The 18,179-nt window shown below is 30.0% G+C and overlaps 1 protein-coding gene across 12 annotated transcripts; it reads left to right on the top strand.

The window, feature by feature from the left end:
- The first annotated feature begins 13,561 nt into the window (after nt 1-13,561).
- LOC133672375 (DUF724 domain-containing protein 1-like) lies at nt 13,562-18,098 on the top strand. 12 transcript variants are annotated; one of them, XR_009834850.1, is made up of 5 exons: nt 13,562-13,718; nt 14,211-14,652; nt 15,223-15,489; nt 16,460-16,659; nt 16,770-18,098. XR_009834850.1 is itself a non-coding variant. In XM_062092815.1 (4 exons), exons 2-4 carry the CDS (start codon nt 14,248-14,250, stop codon nt 16,547-16,549), a joined length of 762 nt encoding a protein of 253 aa, XP_061948799.1. In that variant the 5' UTR covers nt 13,562-13,718; nt 14,211-14,247; the 3' UTR covers nt 16,550-18,098. The 12 variants fall into 12 exon arrangements, 2 of the variants coding, with proteins under 2 accessions (XP_061948799.1, XP_061948758.1); XR_009834847.1 differs by having other exon boundaries at nt 15,223-16,659; nt 17,612-17,658; nt 17,745-18,098; XR_009834844.1 differs by having other exon boundaries at nt 15,223-16,659; nt 16,770-16,821; nt 16,905-18,098.
- The last annotated feature ends 81 nt before the right edge of the window (nt 18,099-18,179 follow it).

The following is an 18,179-nucleotide window of genomic DNA, read 5'->3' as shown; positions in this document are numbered from 1 at the left end:
CATTGAAAAAAATTAGATCGGCCTACAGTGTAGCACAGTCCACCTATCTAGTGGTAATTAAAAAGAAAGGGATTATATTTATACGCTTGTAAAAATTTAAATATTGCATTTATACATAAAAATTATCTCCACCTAGTAGATTGACCCTAAAAATTAAAGACCCGGAACTAACTCTGACTGGATTGCTAATTGAATCAGCCAAGAATTTGATCTTGCAAAACCCATATAACCTAACTAGGTTTTTATATTGTGTTTAGTTAGTGTTCCAAGATAGAAAGAACAAATACATAAAAAAAAAAGACAAAAATATATTTAGTTGCAGAAACAAAGATGAAAACATGACTTCTTTATCCAAACTATTGTCATTTTTATTTCTTGTAACAACCGATGACCCAGGTGATTTGAATGGAAAATAACAATCAAGTAAAGAAGGTGTTGTGAACCTCATGATCATGTAGTCATATAACCCATATGCAAGAAAAACAAGTCCCATAAAGCCAAAGAATTAGGTTTGGAATAGAGATTACCTGAATCAAAGCATTAGCACTATTAGAATGAGCACCTACCTAACAAATGTCAATTCACGAATAAAAAATATAAGGAAAACACCATAAAGTCAGTTATACCTTAACAAGTCAAATTTGTTATTTGTCATAGCAAAGATAAAAATATTGCATCACACAAAACACAAGTTTATTCAAAACATCATGACTAAAAAGCAAAAACCTTAGTACAAATTAAATAATCATATTTATACTAGGTATAAAAATGTCTTAAATAATTCTAGAAAAATAATAAAAGAGTTCTAAATAAAATAAAATAGAAAAAAGAATCCTAAATCAACTAGAAAAATAATACAAATCTCGTAAAGTAGCATCTGAACCTTATTATAAGGATTTCTTTATGTCTGATTAATTTAAAATTTTAATTCAATATAAAACAAGACATTCGAAAACTTCTAGTAAAATTTTAATCCAATTCAATTATTGGATAAAAAATTATATTTGTTAACATAAAATTATACAATAAAAAAATAGATCAAAACTAACTTTAACTCCACAAACTAAGTTGTTAAATATCCTTTTTTATCATTAGAAAAAGAAAAAACCCTTTTTAAATAGAAAGTCTATAAATCAAAAAGAAAAAATATAACAAAATATATATATATATATAGAAACTTTTGAATTATATTACAATGTCTTTTTAAATTTTCATTAACCAAAAGTTTCAATCTTATATAGAACAATACGTGTGAAAATTCCTAGTAAAATTTTAACATGATCAAATACTCAAGTTGAAACTTATCCTTAATAATATAAAACTATATATAACATTAAGTTAAAATCCGAATTTAATTGTTAAGCCCTTGCATGTATCATTTCAAAAGGATTCAGGGAGCTTGGAAAGCGGCAATGAAAAAACAAACACGGCTAGGAATCCATGTAAGATCACTTGACACGTACCAATTTGGTCAAATTGTTCATAGAAAAAGTCCAGTTTGTCAGCACAAAATTGCTCTCTATTTTTTCATCACTTATTTATAACCATGTCATATGTTGGTGTAGTTTGTAAATGAATAAAGAAAAGATGTTTATCCCACATTAGAAAGAAACACTCCCTCCTAATGTTTCTAAGTGTGGGTTTCTATTGTGTAGTAAATTAAGCCATGATGGATATTTATAATATCATTTGGAACTTGGAACTTAATATGAATAGTTATACTATTTGATGAACAATCATATTATTTCATCAACAATCATATTGTTTGATGAACAACCATAGTGTTTCATCAATAGTCATAATGTTTGATGAACAATCATATTGTTTCATCAATAGTCATATTGTTTGATGAATAGTCATACTGTTTCATCGTTATGTTTCAAGTCTATAAAAGCATGTTACTATACAAAAAAGAAATAACAACAAAAAGACATATTCTTTTCTTAGTCTTATCTTCTTATTCTTTTAGAGGTTTAGAGGGCTTAGTTGTATCCTGGAGGTGTTGTCTCTGTGTTGGACAAATAAACACCTTAAAGATAGTGTTTTCATGCCTCTAAGCCAACTCCATATTTGTTTCCATCCAAAATTTTCCTAACAATTTTAAGGTGTTCATTTTGATGGAGACAAATATGAATTCTAGCGTTAAAGTTGCTAAGGATGTCAAAATTCAACTAGATCGGTTTGATGGTACGAATTACACAAGATGGATGGACAAGATGATATTCTTGCTTCCTTCATTAAAGATTTACTACATTCTTGATCCGAATCTATCTACACTACCTGAACCACAAGAAGATGAATCTGCCACTATTAAGATTGCAAGAGTAAAACGTGAAGAAGATGAAGTGCTTTGTCGAAGGCATATACTGAATACTTTGACCAGTCGACTTTATGACATCTTCTCTAAATTAAAGTCGCCAAAAGAAATTTAGGCTGCCTTGGAGACACACTACAAGCAGGAAAAATCAGGTTCTGATCGTTTTCTTGCTTTAAAATTTTTTAAGTATGAGATTACTGATAATAAGCCAATCATGGATCAAGTCCATGAAATTCAATTGCTGATATCAAAACTTAGTGATTTGGATATCAAAGTTCCTGATTCACTTCAAGTGGGGGCTGTTTTATCAAAACTTCCTCCATCCTGGAATGAATATAGGAAGAAGATGTTGCATTCTACAGACAATTATACCTTTGAACAATTTCAAACACACTTGCAAATTGAGGTTCAATCTCGTATGCGTGAATTGCAAGCAACAAATTATAAAGTGAATTTGGTTACTAAAACTGGTTTGACAATGACTCAAAACAATTTGAAAGTGGAAAAGAAAGGAAACAAATTCAAGAAGAAACAATATGCTAATAAGAAGCATAGAGTTTGTTTCCATTGTGGAAATAAAGGGCACTATATAAAAGAGTGCAGATTCAAGAATTTCAACAAGAAAGATGGTTCTTTCAAAGTGAATATGGTTGAAAAAGACGAAGTCAGGGAGTTAGTTGTCATGGTTTCAAACATTCAAATTGGAATGATTACCAAATTAAATATGACAACTAATGTTGTAAAGACTTCAGATTGGTGGCTGGATTCTGGTGCAACAGTTCATGTTTGCAACAACAAAGCATGGTTCAAGACTTATGAAGAATTGAAAAAACCTGAAGAGGTCTTGATGGGCAACCATAATTCTGCCAAAGTTTTGGGCAAAGGAACTATTGAGTTGTACTTTACTTCTGGACAAAAATTTTCTTTACTTAATATGTTTCATGTTCCTGAAATTAGAAAAAACCTTGTATCTGCTAGTCTCTTGAGCAAGAAAGGGTTCAAGATTGTTTTGGAGTCTGATAAGGTTATTGCAACTAAGAGTGGGATGTTTGTGGGAAAGGGTTATTCATGTGATGGCATGTTTAAGTTCAGTATTAATGAAATCAATGTTATTTCTGCTTATATGGTTGAATCCACTTCTCTTCTTTGGCATGCAAGATTATGACATCTAAATTATAGATATTTGAAATATATGTGTAAGCATGGTTATATTTCATATCAACACAATAATAAAGACAAATGTGAAGTATGTATTCAAGCAAAGATGACAAAAAAGCCTTTTCCTAAAGTAGAAAGAAATTCTCAATTACTTGAGTTGGTCTATTCTGATATATGTGAAATAAATGGTATGTTAACAAGGGGTGGGAAAAGATATTTCATAACTTTCATTGATGATTATTCTCGTTTTACCTATGTTTACTTGTTAAGAACTAAAGATAAAGCCTTTGGAAAATTCAAGGAATTCAAGAAAATGGTAGAAAATAAAAAGAAAAGGAAAATTAAAGTTCTTAGAAGTGATAGAGGTGGAGAATACTTTTCTAAGGAGTTTTCTACATTTTGTGAGGAAAACAGAATAATTCATCAAATGACAGCACCCTATACACCACAACATAATGGACTTGCTAAAAGGAAAAATAGGACCTTAGTGGATATGGTCAATGCCATGCTTTTGAATGCTAAATTACCAAATAATTTATGGGGTGAAGCCTTACTTACTGCATGTCACATTCATAATAGAGTACTATCTAAAAAATCAAATGTTTCTCCCTGTGAAGCATGGAATGGTAGAAAACCAAATCTGAATTATTTTAAAGTGTGGGGGTGTGTAGCTTTTTATAAAAGTTCTGATCCTCAAAGAACAAAATTAGGACCTAGAGGTCTTAAGAGTGTTTTTGTTGGTTATGCACAAAATTCAAAGGCTTATAGACTTTTGGATTTAGAAACTAATGTGATTGTTGAATCTATACATGTTGAATTTATCGAATATAAATTCATAAGTGATTCAAATATGCAAGAACCAAATCTAAAAGTAATGACTCCTAGCTCAACGTTAAGTGAAAAACGTAAAAACCTAGAAGTAATAGGTTTAAGTGAACCTAGAAGAAGTCAAAGAGTTAGAAAGGAAAAACAAATAGATACAGATTTTATCTCTACCGATTCAATTGTATTTTTAGTGGAAGGTGATAGAAATACAATATTAAAAAAGACACCTATGATCCTAAATATAGAAGATGATCCAAAGACATTTGGTCAAGCTATGTCTTTTAGGGATGTTGCTTTTTGGAAAGAAGCAGTAAATGATGAAATGGATTCAATATTGTCTAACAATACTTAGATCCTAGTAGATTTACCTCTAGGTTCTAAGCCAATAGGATTTAAATGGGTGTTTAAAAGAAAATACAATACCGATGGTTCTATACAAACCTTCAAGGCATGATTGGTTGCTAAAGGTTTTACTCAAAAGGAGGGTGTTGATTATTTTGACACTTATTCTCTAGTGGCAAGAATTACATCAATTAGAGTTTTATTTGCATTAGCATCAATTTATAAATTGTATGTTCATCAAATGGATGTAAAAACGGCTTTTCTAAATGGAGATTTAAAGGAAGAAGTGTATATGGAGCAACCTGAGGGTTTTATACTTCCTGGAAATGAAGAAAAAGTCTGTAAATTGGTAAAGTCCTTATATGGTTTAAAACAAGCTCCGAAACAATGGCATGAAAAGTTTGACAAAGCAATTTTGTTGAATGGTTTTCATCACAATGGTGCTGATAAGTGTATGTATTCCAAATTTACAAAAGATTTTGGTGTGATTATTTGTCTCTATGTAGATGACATATTAATATTTAGCACCAATATTATTGGAATAGTTGAAACCAAAAGGTATCTCACTTCTATCTTTAAAATGAAAGATCTTGGTGAAGTAGATACAATTTTAGGAATCAAAGTTAAGAAACATAGTAGTGGCTATGCACTTAATCAGTCACATTATATTGAGAAAATGCTCGATAAGTTTAAGCATCTCAATATAAAGGAGGCTAATACCCCATTTGACTCTAACATGAAGTTAAATGATTATTGTGATAAAGCGGTAGCACAACTAGAATATGTTAGTGCCATTGGAAGTCTTATGTATGCTATGCATTGTACAAGACCAGATATAGCTTTTGTTATATGCAAGTTATCAAGATATACAAGCAAGCCGAATACAGATCATTGGAAGGCTATTGCAAGAGTCTTTGGTTACCTAAAAAGAACGATCAATTTAGGCTTGTTTTATTCTGATTTTCCAGCTGTGATGGAAGGATATAGTGATGCAAATTGGATGACTAGTTCAAGTGATAATAAGTCCACATCATGATGGATTTTCTCACTTGGAGGAGGTGCAATATCTTGGGCATCTAAGAAACAAACATGCATCTCTCATTCTACCATGGAATCAGAATTTATTGATATAGCAGCTGCAGGTAAAGAAGCAGAATGGCTTAGAAATATGTTGTTTGATATTAAGTTGTGGCCACAACCTATGTCAGCTATTTCTTTATACTGCGATAGTGAAGCAACTATGTCTCGAGCTTATAGTAACATTTACAATGGTAAGTCAAGACATATAAGCATTCGACATAGATATATTCGAGAGTTGATTACAAATGGTGTAATCACCATTGTCTATGTGCAGTCTGTGAATAATTTAGCGGATCCGCTCACAAAAGGACTATCTAGAGACATGGTACGAAAAACAACTAATGGAATGGGGTTGAAACCTGTTATTAAAGATACCAGTAATATGAACCCAACTTCGGATTAGCAAGAAGCTTATCTCTTAGTTTAATGGGTAATAACAAGTTACTGTTTTGTATCTGTTTGACACTAATAATTAATTTGAGTCCCTATTCTGATAGTATTCAGTGTATTCTATTATGAAAAGTAGGATAAGCGTGGGCTCCTAATGGAATTTAAAGTTCATGTCTAATGTAATAGAGACATGTATAATTCCACCTATATGAATATAAAAGTGGTGCCGTTTTTGACAAGAGTTAGGGTTTTCTCTTGTAAATATTCAAGAAAAAAAATTATGATTTTAGCACATGGCCATAATAGTGCTAAACAGTTGTAAACCTCTTTAAGAGTTTGGATAGTATTATGTGTGTAGTATCTTTTATTCTACAACCAAAGTTTTGGTTTAATCTGCGGACACCAATAACTTTAGTAGGATTCAAGTTCTAACACTAATGGAAGGTTTAAATTGCAAAATACCTTCTTGTATGCATAATTCTATCAAGTGAAAAGACCTTCATTACAAACTAGTGGGGGATTGTTGGTGTAGTTTGTAAATGAATAAAGAAAAGATGTTTATCCCACATTAGAAAGAAACACTCCCTCCTAATGTTTCTAAGTGTGGGTTTCTATTGTGTAGTAAATTAAGCCATGATGGATATTTATAATATCATTTGGAACTTGGAACTTAATATGAATAGTTATACTATTTGATGAACAATCATATTATTTCATCAACAATCATATTGTTTGATGAACAACCATAGTGTTTCATCAATAGTCATAATGTTTGATGAACAATCATATTGTTTCATCAATAGTCATATTGTTTGATGAATAATCATACTGTTTCATCGTTATGTTTCAAGTCTATAAAAGCATGTTACTATACAGAAAAGAAATAACAACAAAAAGACATATTCTTTTCTTAGTCTTATCTTCTTATTCTTTTAGAGGTTTAGAGGGCTTAGTTGTATCCTGGAGGTGTTGTCTCTGTGTTGGACAAATAAACACCTTAAAGATAATGTTTTCACGCCTCTAAGCCAACTCCATATTTGTTTCCATCCTAAATTTTCCTAACATCATATCTTGTAAAATATGCTCAACTTAGATTTTATCCCATTAAAGACAAAATGTTTTCAAACCTATTTTCAATTAAATTTATTTTATATTACACCTGCTCATCTAGCCTTGCTATTCAACCCATTCAAACTTTTTTAGCATTATTTGATTTGAATTGAATTAAGAAAATCCATATCTCCGAATACCAAAAAAACAAAAAAAATTAGTATATGAATATTAGTCTTATTACCGGTGCTACATTATGGGTGGAATTCAAAATTAATTTTAAACATAATAAAAGAATATATCAATGTTGTGGATGCATTTTAAAATACAATGATTCTTTTTTAATTCAAAGATGCAAACATGTTGTTTACATAACGGGTAAGATTTCAAATCAATTTTTAATGTAAAAAGAATAATCATGTTATGGATATGTTTTCATGTATTATTTTTTTTAATTGAGATGAGAAAAGTTGTTTATGCTTTCTAAAATAAATGAAGAAATATATGAACTGATAAATTAAAAGAGAATTTTGAACACTAATTAAATATTAAAGTGGAAAACAAATCTTCATACTGGAAATAAAAGATAGATGCATCTAATACTTTACACTAACCGTTCTTTTTATTTTAAATATTTGCATTCATTTTATCTTAACAACAAAATGTTATTGCTAATAACAAAACATTTCCCTTTTTTATAAAAGAAAACTTCATACAAATACAACCAATTCATATAAAATATAAGAGAGAGAAAATTCGATGCAAATCAAATTAGTCTCTTTGAAGTTTCATTGAACTAAAGAAAATATAAAAATATCAATACTTATTTTAAAAACAAGGTTTAAAAAAGGTCAAAATTAAAAACACAAAAAAAGATCAAATGTTGAACAATCACGCCCACTCGTCTAGTCTTAATCAACAACCTAGGCACGCCTAGGCTTGGTAGCCCAGGCTTCTGCCTTCAAAAAAAATCTCCTTAGAAGTGTATGACATGTCATCCATTTTTGTGTTTTCTTTTTATTTTTGCTTAAAGTGGACAATAAAATCACTTATAGTGGCTGACAACCTATTGATAATTAGTCACTTTTTTGGTCACCTATGATGACCAAAAAATAAGGATTCATGTTTTTTATCTTGAAAACCTAATTTGCAGCTTGTCGTTAATATAAGCCTTAAACAATTATTTAACAACCCCAAAACACCTTAAAATCACTATAAAAAACAAGGATTGTATCATATGGAACCTAATCTACTTTTCCTACATGTTTAGAGGAAAATAACACATTCATTGAACTTATCTAAAGAAGGGAAATTCATTGACATAAAGATCTCTATTTTTTATGGTCAACATACAAATTTCTCTCTTCTTTGTTATTTTTTATGAGTTTCTCCCTCCTCTCTCAAACTTAAAAACTGAAAAATAAACAAAATAAATTTTTGTATTAATATGAAAATTCTAAAAACTTTGAGATTGACCACAAATTTTCTCTGTCTTTTACATTGTTGTTCTTTTTCTTCTATTTTTGTCATTCTAATACAATTTTAAAAATTTATCTCATTGAATTAGATCACAAAAGGAATAAACAAACAAAGTACGAGGATGAAATATAAAAAAAAAAGGTGAGAAGCAATTTCACTGATTTTATGAATAGTTCTGCCACCTAAAAAAACTCTTGTTCTTTTAGTTTTTTACTAGCTAAGTGGTCCGCGCTATGCTGCGACCCTAGTCAATTTTTTAACACAAAAAAAGATGCTTAGGTGATGCGAACATTTTTAAAGGAGTAGGAAAATTTAGGGCCTAGATCATTGATTCAAATTGATTCAATAAGCTTAGTTAATTTAACAACATGATTATATAAAAAAATAATAATGATAATGGCTAATAAAAAAAATGAATGCTCACTGATATTATGAAAAGATACCCTCTAAATATTATTAAAATGTATCAATAGTCTCATTTGATAAAAAAAAAAAAGTTGAATGAAAACGAGATAATCTCATAAAGAGAAAAAAAATCAAACGCTCAATTACAAGCAAATCAAATGTTGAAAAACAAATTGAAAAACATTAATTTTAAAAAAAGACAAAAAACCTGACTTGAGTTAGCATGTTAAACTCGCGATATGGTTGTGAGGTCGAGATAACTCGTACAAAAGAAATTGAATAGAAAATGGAGGTCAACTCTCAAGTAAACTAAATAATAAAAAGCAAAACAAAAAAAATCGATTAAAAAACTATAAAAAAAACTTGGATAAACTCGAGTTAACTCGACTAACCCTAAGGATATGAAAATATGATTACTCCGTAGAAAGAAAAAAAAGGCAAAATCACAAAGTTGAAGACCAAATAACCTTATACCTAAGGCTAAATTAAAAAAAAATAATTAATGTTATTCGAAGCACGTGACACGTGACACGAGTCATGAGACCGAGTTACCCCATAGAAGGCAAACTTATAAATCATCTAAGATTAAAAAAAACAAAACAAATATCAATAAAAAAAATAAAGACCAAATTTTGTATAAAAACTAAATGAAAAAAAAACAATGAGGGGTGGAATTAAAAAATAAAATAAATCAAGAAAATGATAAAAAATAGTAATCAATAGAATAAAGATAAAATCTGATATAAAATAAAATAAAATAAAATAACGTGGGGTGGAATTGAAAAATAAAATAAATCAAGATAAGGATAAAAAAACCAAAAAATAGCAATAAAAAAAATAAGAAACAAATATAATAGATAAGAAAATTCAAGAAAGATGAAATTAAAAAAAAAAACTTAATTTTATAAGTTATTCCAATTAAATAAATAGTAATAAAAAGAACAATGATCAAATTTGAAGGGTTGCTTTTAGGCAAGTGTAGAAATTGAGGGAAAACTAGAAAAAAAGGAAGAAAAAAATGTTGTCATTGTTAAATCAAATGTCTGTTGGCTATACGCGTCGGTCTAAGATGGAAAGAAATACAAGATGATTTAAATAATACCCTGAAAGCAACTGTTAGACCACTAAAAGACCTCTCAAACACTGCCTAAATGGCAGACGTCTGCTATTTTTTTAAATAATATTTTATTTTTATCAAACTATTAAATTACCTATCTTTCAACTTCACTGTAACAAAAAAAAAAAGTTTAAAAATACGAAAAAGCCTTTGCAAGCTAGCTTAATAATTTTTTATTCTAACAGCAAGTCTGTTATTTCACCACGCTTAAGAAAGGAAAAGAAAAATAAGCTCTTAGATGCTAGTTTTTAAGGTTAATTAAGTAATTTTATTATGGTGGCAAAACACATAACGACCAATTAGTCTTGATAAATTTGGTAAATACAAATGAGTGATCTGGAAAACAACTTATTACCAATTAACAATATATTGATTTTTGATGAGAAATGTAAAAATAATATTACGTTGTTTAAATCCACAAATATTTTGTATCTTAGCCTACAATAAAAACTTGATTTTTTTTTAGTTTTCTGTTAATATGATATTATATATTTTTACATTTCAGATGGATATTGGATTTAAATTTTTAATTGCTCTTGATCTTGATAGCTAAAATAAATTAAATATATTTGAGAATTATTTATAAATTGGAATTGAACTAGGAAAATCCATATTTCCAAATACAATAAAACGATATCAGTATATGAATATATTATATATTTTACATTTGAGATGGATATTAAATTTAGATTTTTAATTGCTCTTGATTCCAAAATAAATATTAGAAATTTAAACTATATCGTTTGATATCTTAAATCTATTAAAAAAAATGGCCTAATCAAAATCTAATAAGAGTGAATTTAATTTATAATTTTAAAACTAAATAATTTTAAAATATGCATCCACAATATTAACAAACACTCTAAAACATTTAGGTTTTTTACTGTAGCAGTTTTTTTTTCGCTTTTGTTTCTTATTTTTACATGTTTTATTTCCTTTTTTTTTTACCCAAAATTGACTTATTCTTCTTCTTCTTTTTTAATTTTTTTTCAAAATTATCTTTGCTAATTTTTTTAAATATTGAGCTGGTTGAAAATTTAACTATATAGTTTTTTTCTTTAAAACATTGTGGATTGCTATAATATTCTCATACATTATTTTTTTTTCTTTTTATGATTTATTTATTCTTTATTTTTTCAAAATGATCTTTGTAGATTTTATTTTTTTTATATTAAGTTGGTTGAGAATTTAGCTTTTTAGTTTTTTTTTTAAAATATGGATTGCTACAGTGTTTTTCCTATATAGTTTTTGTTTTGCTGCTATGTTTCCCCATATATTTTTTTAAAAAAATTATCTTTATCGAATTTATTTTTTCAATATTGAGCTAGCTGATAATCTAGCTTTAGCTTTCCCCACATGTTTTTTTATTTTTTTATTTGTTTTTCTTTTTTTTCAAAATTGTCATTTTTTACATATTTTCTTTTTTTTTTCCTTTTTTTTAGAATTATTTTTGTTAATTTTATTTTTTTACTATTGAGCTGGTTAAAAATTTAATTTTTTAGTTTTTTTCTTTAAAATACTATAGCTTTCCCCACGTGTTTTTTTTCCGCTTTTGTTTCTTTTTTTTTACATGTTTTGTTTTTCATTTTTTTACCCAAAATTGACTTTTTTTTAAAAAATAGTTTTTGTCGGTTTTTTTGATATATTGAGCTGGTTGAGAACTTATTTTTATAGCTTTTTTTTTAAAAAAACACTATGGATTGCTATAGTGTTTCCCTTACATGGTTTTTGTTTGGCTGCAGTGTTTCCCCCATATGTTTTTTTTTTAAATTATCTTTGTCGAATTTATTTTTTCAATATTGAGTTGGTTGAGAATTTAGCTTTTTTTCCTGAAAACATCTTTGATTGCTACAGTGTTTTCCCATATAATTTTTTTTATGTTTTTTTTTTAAATTGTCTTTGTCGTTTTTATTGTTTTTAATATTAAGCTGGTTAAAAATTACAACTGTAGATTTTCTCATGAAACATTATAGATTGTTATAGTGTTTCCCTGCATGTTTTTTTTCCTTTTATTTTTTTTATATTTGTCAAAATTATCTTTGTTGATTTTTTTCAATATTGAGATGGTTGAGAATTATAATTGTATATTTCCTCATAGAACACTATAGATTGCTACAATGTTTTTTTAAATAATTTTAATATTGAGCCGGTTGAAAATTTAGCTTTAACTTTCCCCGCGTATTTTTTTTTTCATTTTTTTATTATTTGTCTTTTGGTTTTTTTTCTTCCAAAATTGTCATCTTTTTTTTTTTAATTTTTTTTTATAATTATTTTTATCGATTTTATTTTTTTAATATTGAACTGATTGAAAATATAAATTTATAGTTTTTTTTTTTTTAAATTTGTGGATGATAATAATTTTTTTATATAATTTTTTTTACAAATCCACGATAATACACAAGTCACAAGCCAGCAGATCGCACGGCATGTCACCTAGTAAAATAATAAAACGTGTGGAGAAAGGAAATGCCATTTCTGGCACTACCAGCGGTAGTACTGTTTTAATGCAATATCAAATATCAAATAAAATAAAATCCATTCTTTCCAAATATACATTTCTTTGCTCCCCCACTCGCACTCGCATGAATCTTTTTTAATTACTTGATTGTGATATTATGGATATTTTACTCTTGGCTGGATTTAGAAATCTGTTCAATAAATTATGTGGTTTTTTTTTCGTGCACCAAACTCTTGAAAGTTTTTTTAGTTTTCTTTATTTTAAATTATTTTTTAAATATTTTTAAATTGTTTTTGATATAAAATGAATTTTATTAAAAATAATTTATTTTAATATATTTTTAAATAAAAAAATATATTTTTTTAAAAAATTCGCTACATAATAATAAACATTACCAAAGTCGCCATTGATTTGGTCTTAACTGACAAGCCACAGAGAAGCGATGCCGTACCGATGTTCTTGTTTGACCAAGCTTGGTCCAACAACAAGAATCTGTTTTAAAAAAAAACACTCATATAATTAGTTTTGGACTGCAAATTGATTATTGGCCGAACATGAGTTGGCCTTTCAGCTAAAGTCGGTGGATTGGTTATTGATAATTACCAAAGTAGCCAAAATTGGTCGAATAATAATTGATGGAAAACTGAATCCTACCGAAATACTTGCTTCATAAGCCTCGAAATCACATGAAACCTCTATTTCAATGGCGCTGTCAAACAAATTCAGGTACATTACGAAAAAAAAATTTTAATTAAAGAAACGGGCCAATTTGGAATTTTTATAACAGGAGCTCCTTTTGTGTAAAAAAAAGAAGTTACATATAAAAGGAAAATTTACGTGTAGCAACCTCATTGGTTACTCAGACACCCTACATCTCCGCGCTAGATCCCACTTTCGTAGTCATCAAGTGATCGCTTAATAGCCGTCTGATTATATAACTTTTAAGTTAAATAAGAATTCTGAAAACCCTAATCATTCGGCTGCACCATTCAAACACAAACACAAACACAAACAACAAACAAAATCTCAATTTCTTTTTTTTTGTTTTAAAAGAGAAAGAAATCCGAAAGCAGAAGAAAACAAACTCTGCGAAAAAGGTTAGTGAAAAAATATGATCTGCGTTTGATTCAGTGATTTTTGGTGCTTTATACAAGATTGTTTTGTTCTTATTGATTTGATATTCGGTTATTTTATATGGTTTTATTTATTAATTGATGTTGAAGAGAAACAATTTATCGATAGTTAATTTTCAAATACACATCTTAATTTGGGGTTTTCTGGTCACTAAGCTTGAATGAATAGATGTTTTATTAATCAATTCTATCTTTTCACAATCTTCTTATCACTTATACGTTTATAAGATTTTTTAGGTTTTTTTTGCAATTTTTTTGTTTACTATTATTTTCCGGTTAATTTTATTACCTCTTTTGTGATGGCTGATTTTATATGCAGAGTATAATTTCATGGTTCTTTTCTGTGTAATTTTTTTATAATATTTTTTCTCTTGTTGTAGTTGATAACGTGATTTGTATGATCTTTCTGTTTCTGTGAAATTACTGATTTGTTGAATTGAATTTTTGATACGGCAGGTTGGTAGAATCTTGTTGGTATTTTAATTTAGCCATCATGAGATTCAAGGCAGGTATGAAAGTGGAGGTATTAAGCAAAACGGAGGTTGCAACGGGTTCTTGGCTTTGTGCCGAGATAATCTCTGGGAATGGGCACACGTACAGTGTGAAGTATGGCTGGTTTCCAATGAATAATGATGCAGAGGCAGTTGTGGAGAGGGTGCCTAGGAAGGCAATTAGGCCTTGTTCGCCACCGATGGCGGGGGATGATCATTGGGTCCCTGGGGATCTTGTTGAAGTGTTCCACAATTCTGCTTGGAAGACAGCAATAGTAATGGAAGTTATGGGTGATAAAAGCTTTCTTGTTAGGTCACTTGGATTGTGTGGAGAATTCATTGTCCATAAATCTCATTTAAGAGTTCGACAGTGCTGGCAAGATGGCAGATGGATTGTCATGAGGAAGGTAATATTCAATCTGCATTTGCTTTGTTATGTTTTGCTTTCCTTTTGATTATCCAGTACAATTTTAAGAGTTTGTCTTGATAAGTGCACAAGTATGGTTCTTGAATTGGAGACCTGAGAGCAGTTGCCTTGAGCAAAATTTGCTAGGGTCAAGACTGTGCCCTAATCATCTTTCTTAGGACCCTGTTTATATGGATTAATAGCTGGATTATTCCTTCTTTTTTGTTTAATTCATTACCTCCATTGATCCTTCCATGCACCCTAAAACATGAAGTCTTCAATGCTTTGCTTGATGAGGTCCTTTTGATCACTAAATTTTTTTGATTGTGAACTGCAGTTAAATTGCCAGCCAATTTTCCTCATCTGGGAAGTAATTAAATTGTTGTAGCTCATGATCAAGTTGCTATATGACTGAATTTGATATTCTCCTTTTTTGGAGTTTAATCTGCTTAATTTACATGAATTTTGTGTTCCAAGTGTCACAAATTGATGCTATGTGTAATTATGTTAGTGAGTTCTTATTGTTTTACAATTCCTAATCATCATTTATATGTGTGGCATTTTGCAACAGGGTTTGGAGAATTATGTTGTGCCTATGGGAAAAGGACTACCGGATACAGGGATACACCTGTCTGCAGACAATGATTGCTTTCCAGTGGAGAAAAGTTTTGACGTGCGAAGGTGCCCTATGGTTTCCTCTAGAACATTGAAGAGAAGGTCAACATTTGGCAGTGATCTTGAAACATATCCAGTTACTGCTCAAAAGAAGAGACTGATTGAAAAAAATGGTATTCATGAACAAATTTGTTCAGCTTATCCATCTCCTACTTTTGAAAAGGTAGACACGCTTTTTTATCCAAATGAAATATTGGGTGAGAATTATGTGCACTCTTCCTTTCATGTTGGAAAAGTTGAGCTCTCTAAAATGGATGTAGGTAGGAATAATGATGGTAGTCTTGTAGAATCCTCAATATCTGTTGACACTGATAGTTGTATGTCCTCCGTTGGTAGTTGTAGTGCTGTAGGCAGCTATGGTCACAATCTGCCTTGTCCAAACCTATGTGATAAAAATTTAGAGGATTTGCATAGTGATGCTGAATCATCAAATGGATCAGAATATGAGATAAAAGATTCCCCATCTTATGATGGGAAATTTGGAGTTGAAGTGCATAGGTCAAAATTAGATGCCTATTGTTCTACTGTTGAGGCATTGTATAGTGCAGGGCCTTTGAGTTGGGAAGATGAAGAAAATTTGACAAGCCTACGTGATGAGCTCCACATTTCAGATGATGAACACTTGATGGTGTTAAGAAATTTGACATCTGTTAATAGTAGGATTGTTAGTAGGTGATTTTAGGATTTTGTCCATCACCAAAACATTATACTGTAACTTTTCTTTGACAATGCGTTGTAGAGTCCATGGATAAGATGTGTAGCTGCTCGACATGTATATCTTTTCTGGTTATTTTGCAATGCCTCCCTCCCCTTCCCTTTTTTTTTGTTTTTTTTTGTATCCAGTTCTCTGAACCAGAACTGTCACTCAAGGAATTGTTTATATTTGATCTTTTTCAATTTTTTAGGCAACAACGAACTTGAAATTGACTAGAGTTTTATTGGAAGTAAACTGAGACTTTTTGTTCTTGAACAGGGTAATTTTGAGTGGGTTATTCAATTATTGAAAACATGGTACAAAAATCTGTCATTGTCTGAACATGTGTGGGAAGAAGATTTTTTTGTCTTTTGCGTTGTGAATGTATATATTCTCTACAACTTTTCTGAAAGATCATTCACATCCATGTATTTTCCAGCAGCACATGGATTTTGAGTTGACTAATATGCTGATGCTATGTCGGAACGGCTCATGGCCAATATTGAGGGGTTGCATTCCTTGTTTCTAAAAGTCTCAAGATGATGATGCATAAAGTTTACTGCCATGCTTGGTAGGCTATGGGGCAATATCTACACCTGATTCCTGACTGGCTCATGTCTGGCTGACTTGGCCATGGGTGTGAGTTTTTGATTAACTTTTTAATGCTTGATCATAACTAGCCATCTTTTTCATAATTTTGTTTTCTCCTCTCTAAATGGGTTTTTTTGATTGAAATTTTAAAATATAAGGTCAACTTTGATCAGTTAATTCTACCAAATTTCAGGTGGTCAATGTCCAAGGGTAAGTGAAAGTCCTTTCCTCCTTAATAAATGCAGTGATCTATACGAGGTTGTTTGTGTGTTCACAGATATTTTGGATTTCAGGTGTTCTTCTGTTGAAGAAAATATCTAATACCAACAAATTGATTTTGTTAATGTGGTCATTTATGGTTGTTCGAGCGTAAGTGGCCTTGATTGATAATCAGGTGAAACTATTATGCAGATTGTTGTGGGAGAGTGATTTTATTGGAAATTTTTCATAGTGTTGTCATTGAAATTTAATGTTTCAGGATGATTAAATCTTTTAAATGACTTAATAGTCTTGTTTTAATGGGTGAAAGAACTCACTTACCAGAACAGAACCTTTCTGAAAGGATCGTTATTTCTTATTTCTTAGAAAGTCCTTCAAGTGCAAAGTTCAACACACAATATAAATGAAGCTGTTTGATGTGGCATTTCCTTGCCAATTGCCTATAATTCAAGTGCAAAGTTCAACACACAATATAAATGAAGCTGTTTGATGTGGCATTTCCTTGCCAATTGCCTATAATGTGGTGCGTTGACGACATTTCTTAACTTGAAACAAATCATAGTTCAGGAATATGCATTCTGTGCTTGCTTTATAAATGAAGCGATACTTTATTGCATCACATTGCTCTAGAATTCCATGACTCAACAAATTATTATAAGTTGCTGTTGATTTTATGCATCCTCTGATGGAGGTTGGGGTATTAGCTAGTAGCAACATTCATAATATGTCCTGACATGCTATGTCCATGTTCATTTGTATGACGAACAAGTATTCGATGTAGATGGATGTTGCCATGGTTAAGGGAAATCATGCCCGTCATTGCCTCTGGTAATTCCTTTAATGTGGCATGTCTGAAAGTTGATTAGTAAAGCCATTACTTATTAAAGTTCATGTTTGTTTGCATGACAAACAAGGATTCATTGAAGATGGATGTAGCTGTGGTCGAAGGAAATCATGCCTTGCCTCCGGTGGTTCCTTTGATATGGTGTTTCTGTAAGTTGATTAGTAATGCTATTACCTCTTCAACTTCTGTTTTCTGGAGTCAAGTTTCTATTTATGGTTTCCCATATTGGCGTCGTGTTGTGGTGTTAATGGGGATGCCGAAAGCAAGGTTTTGCAGCCCTTGTGATGTAAACTTTGGAAGCAGCTCAATAGATATTCAAAATCTTGAGAATTATCAACTTTCAATTCTTTGTAAAATCTAAACTGCAATGCCACTCACATGGCTATAAATAACCATGTCATGATATAGATTGAATCATTGGATATGTATGTATATGTATATATATATATATGTATGTGTATATATATATATATAATCATATTTTATTTGGAAAGTTTAATGTGGA

The sequence above is a fragment of the Populus nigra genome, chromosome 1 (assembly GCF_951802175.1).
Source record: "Populus nigra chromosome 1, ddPopNigr1.1, whole genome shotgun sequence".
Taxonomy (NCBI): Eukaryota; Viridiplantae; Streptophyta; class Magnoliopsida; order Malpighiales; family Salicaceae; genus Populus; species Populus nigra.
The sequence above is the reverse complement of the archived record's forward strand: the minus strand, read 5'-3'. Positions and strand labels throughout refer to the sequence as shown.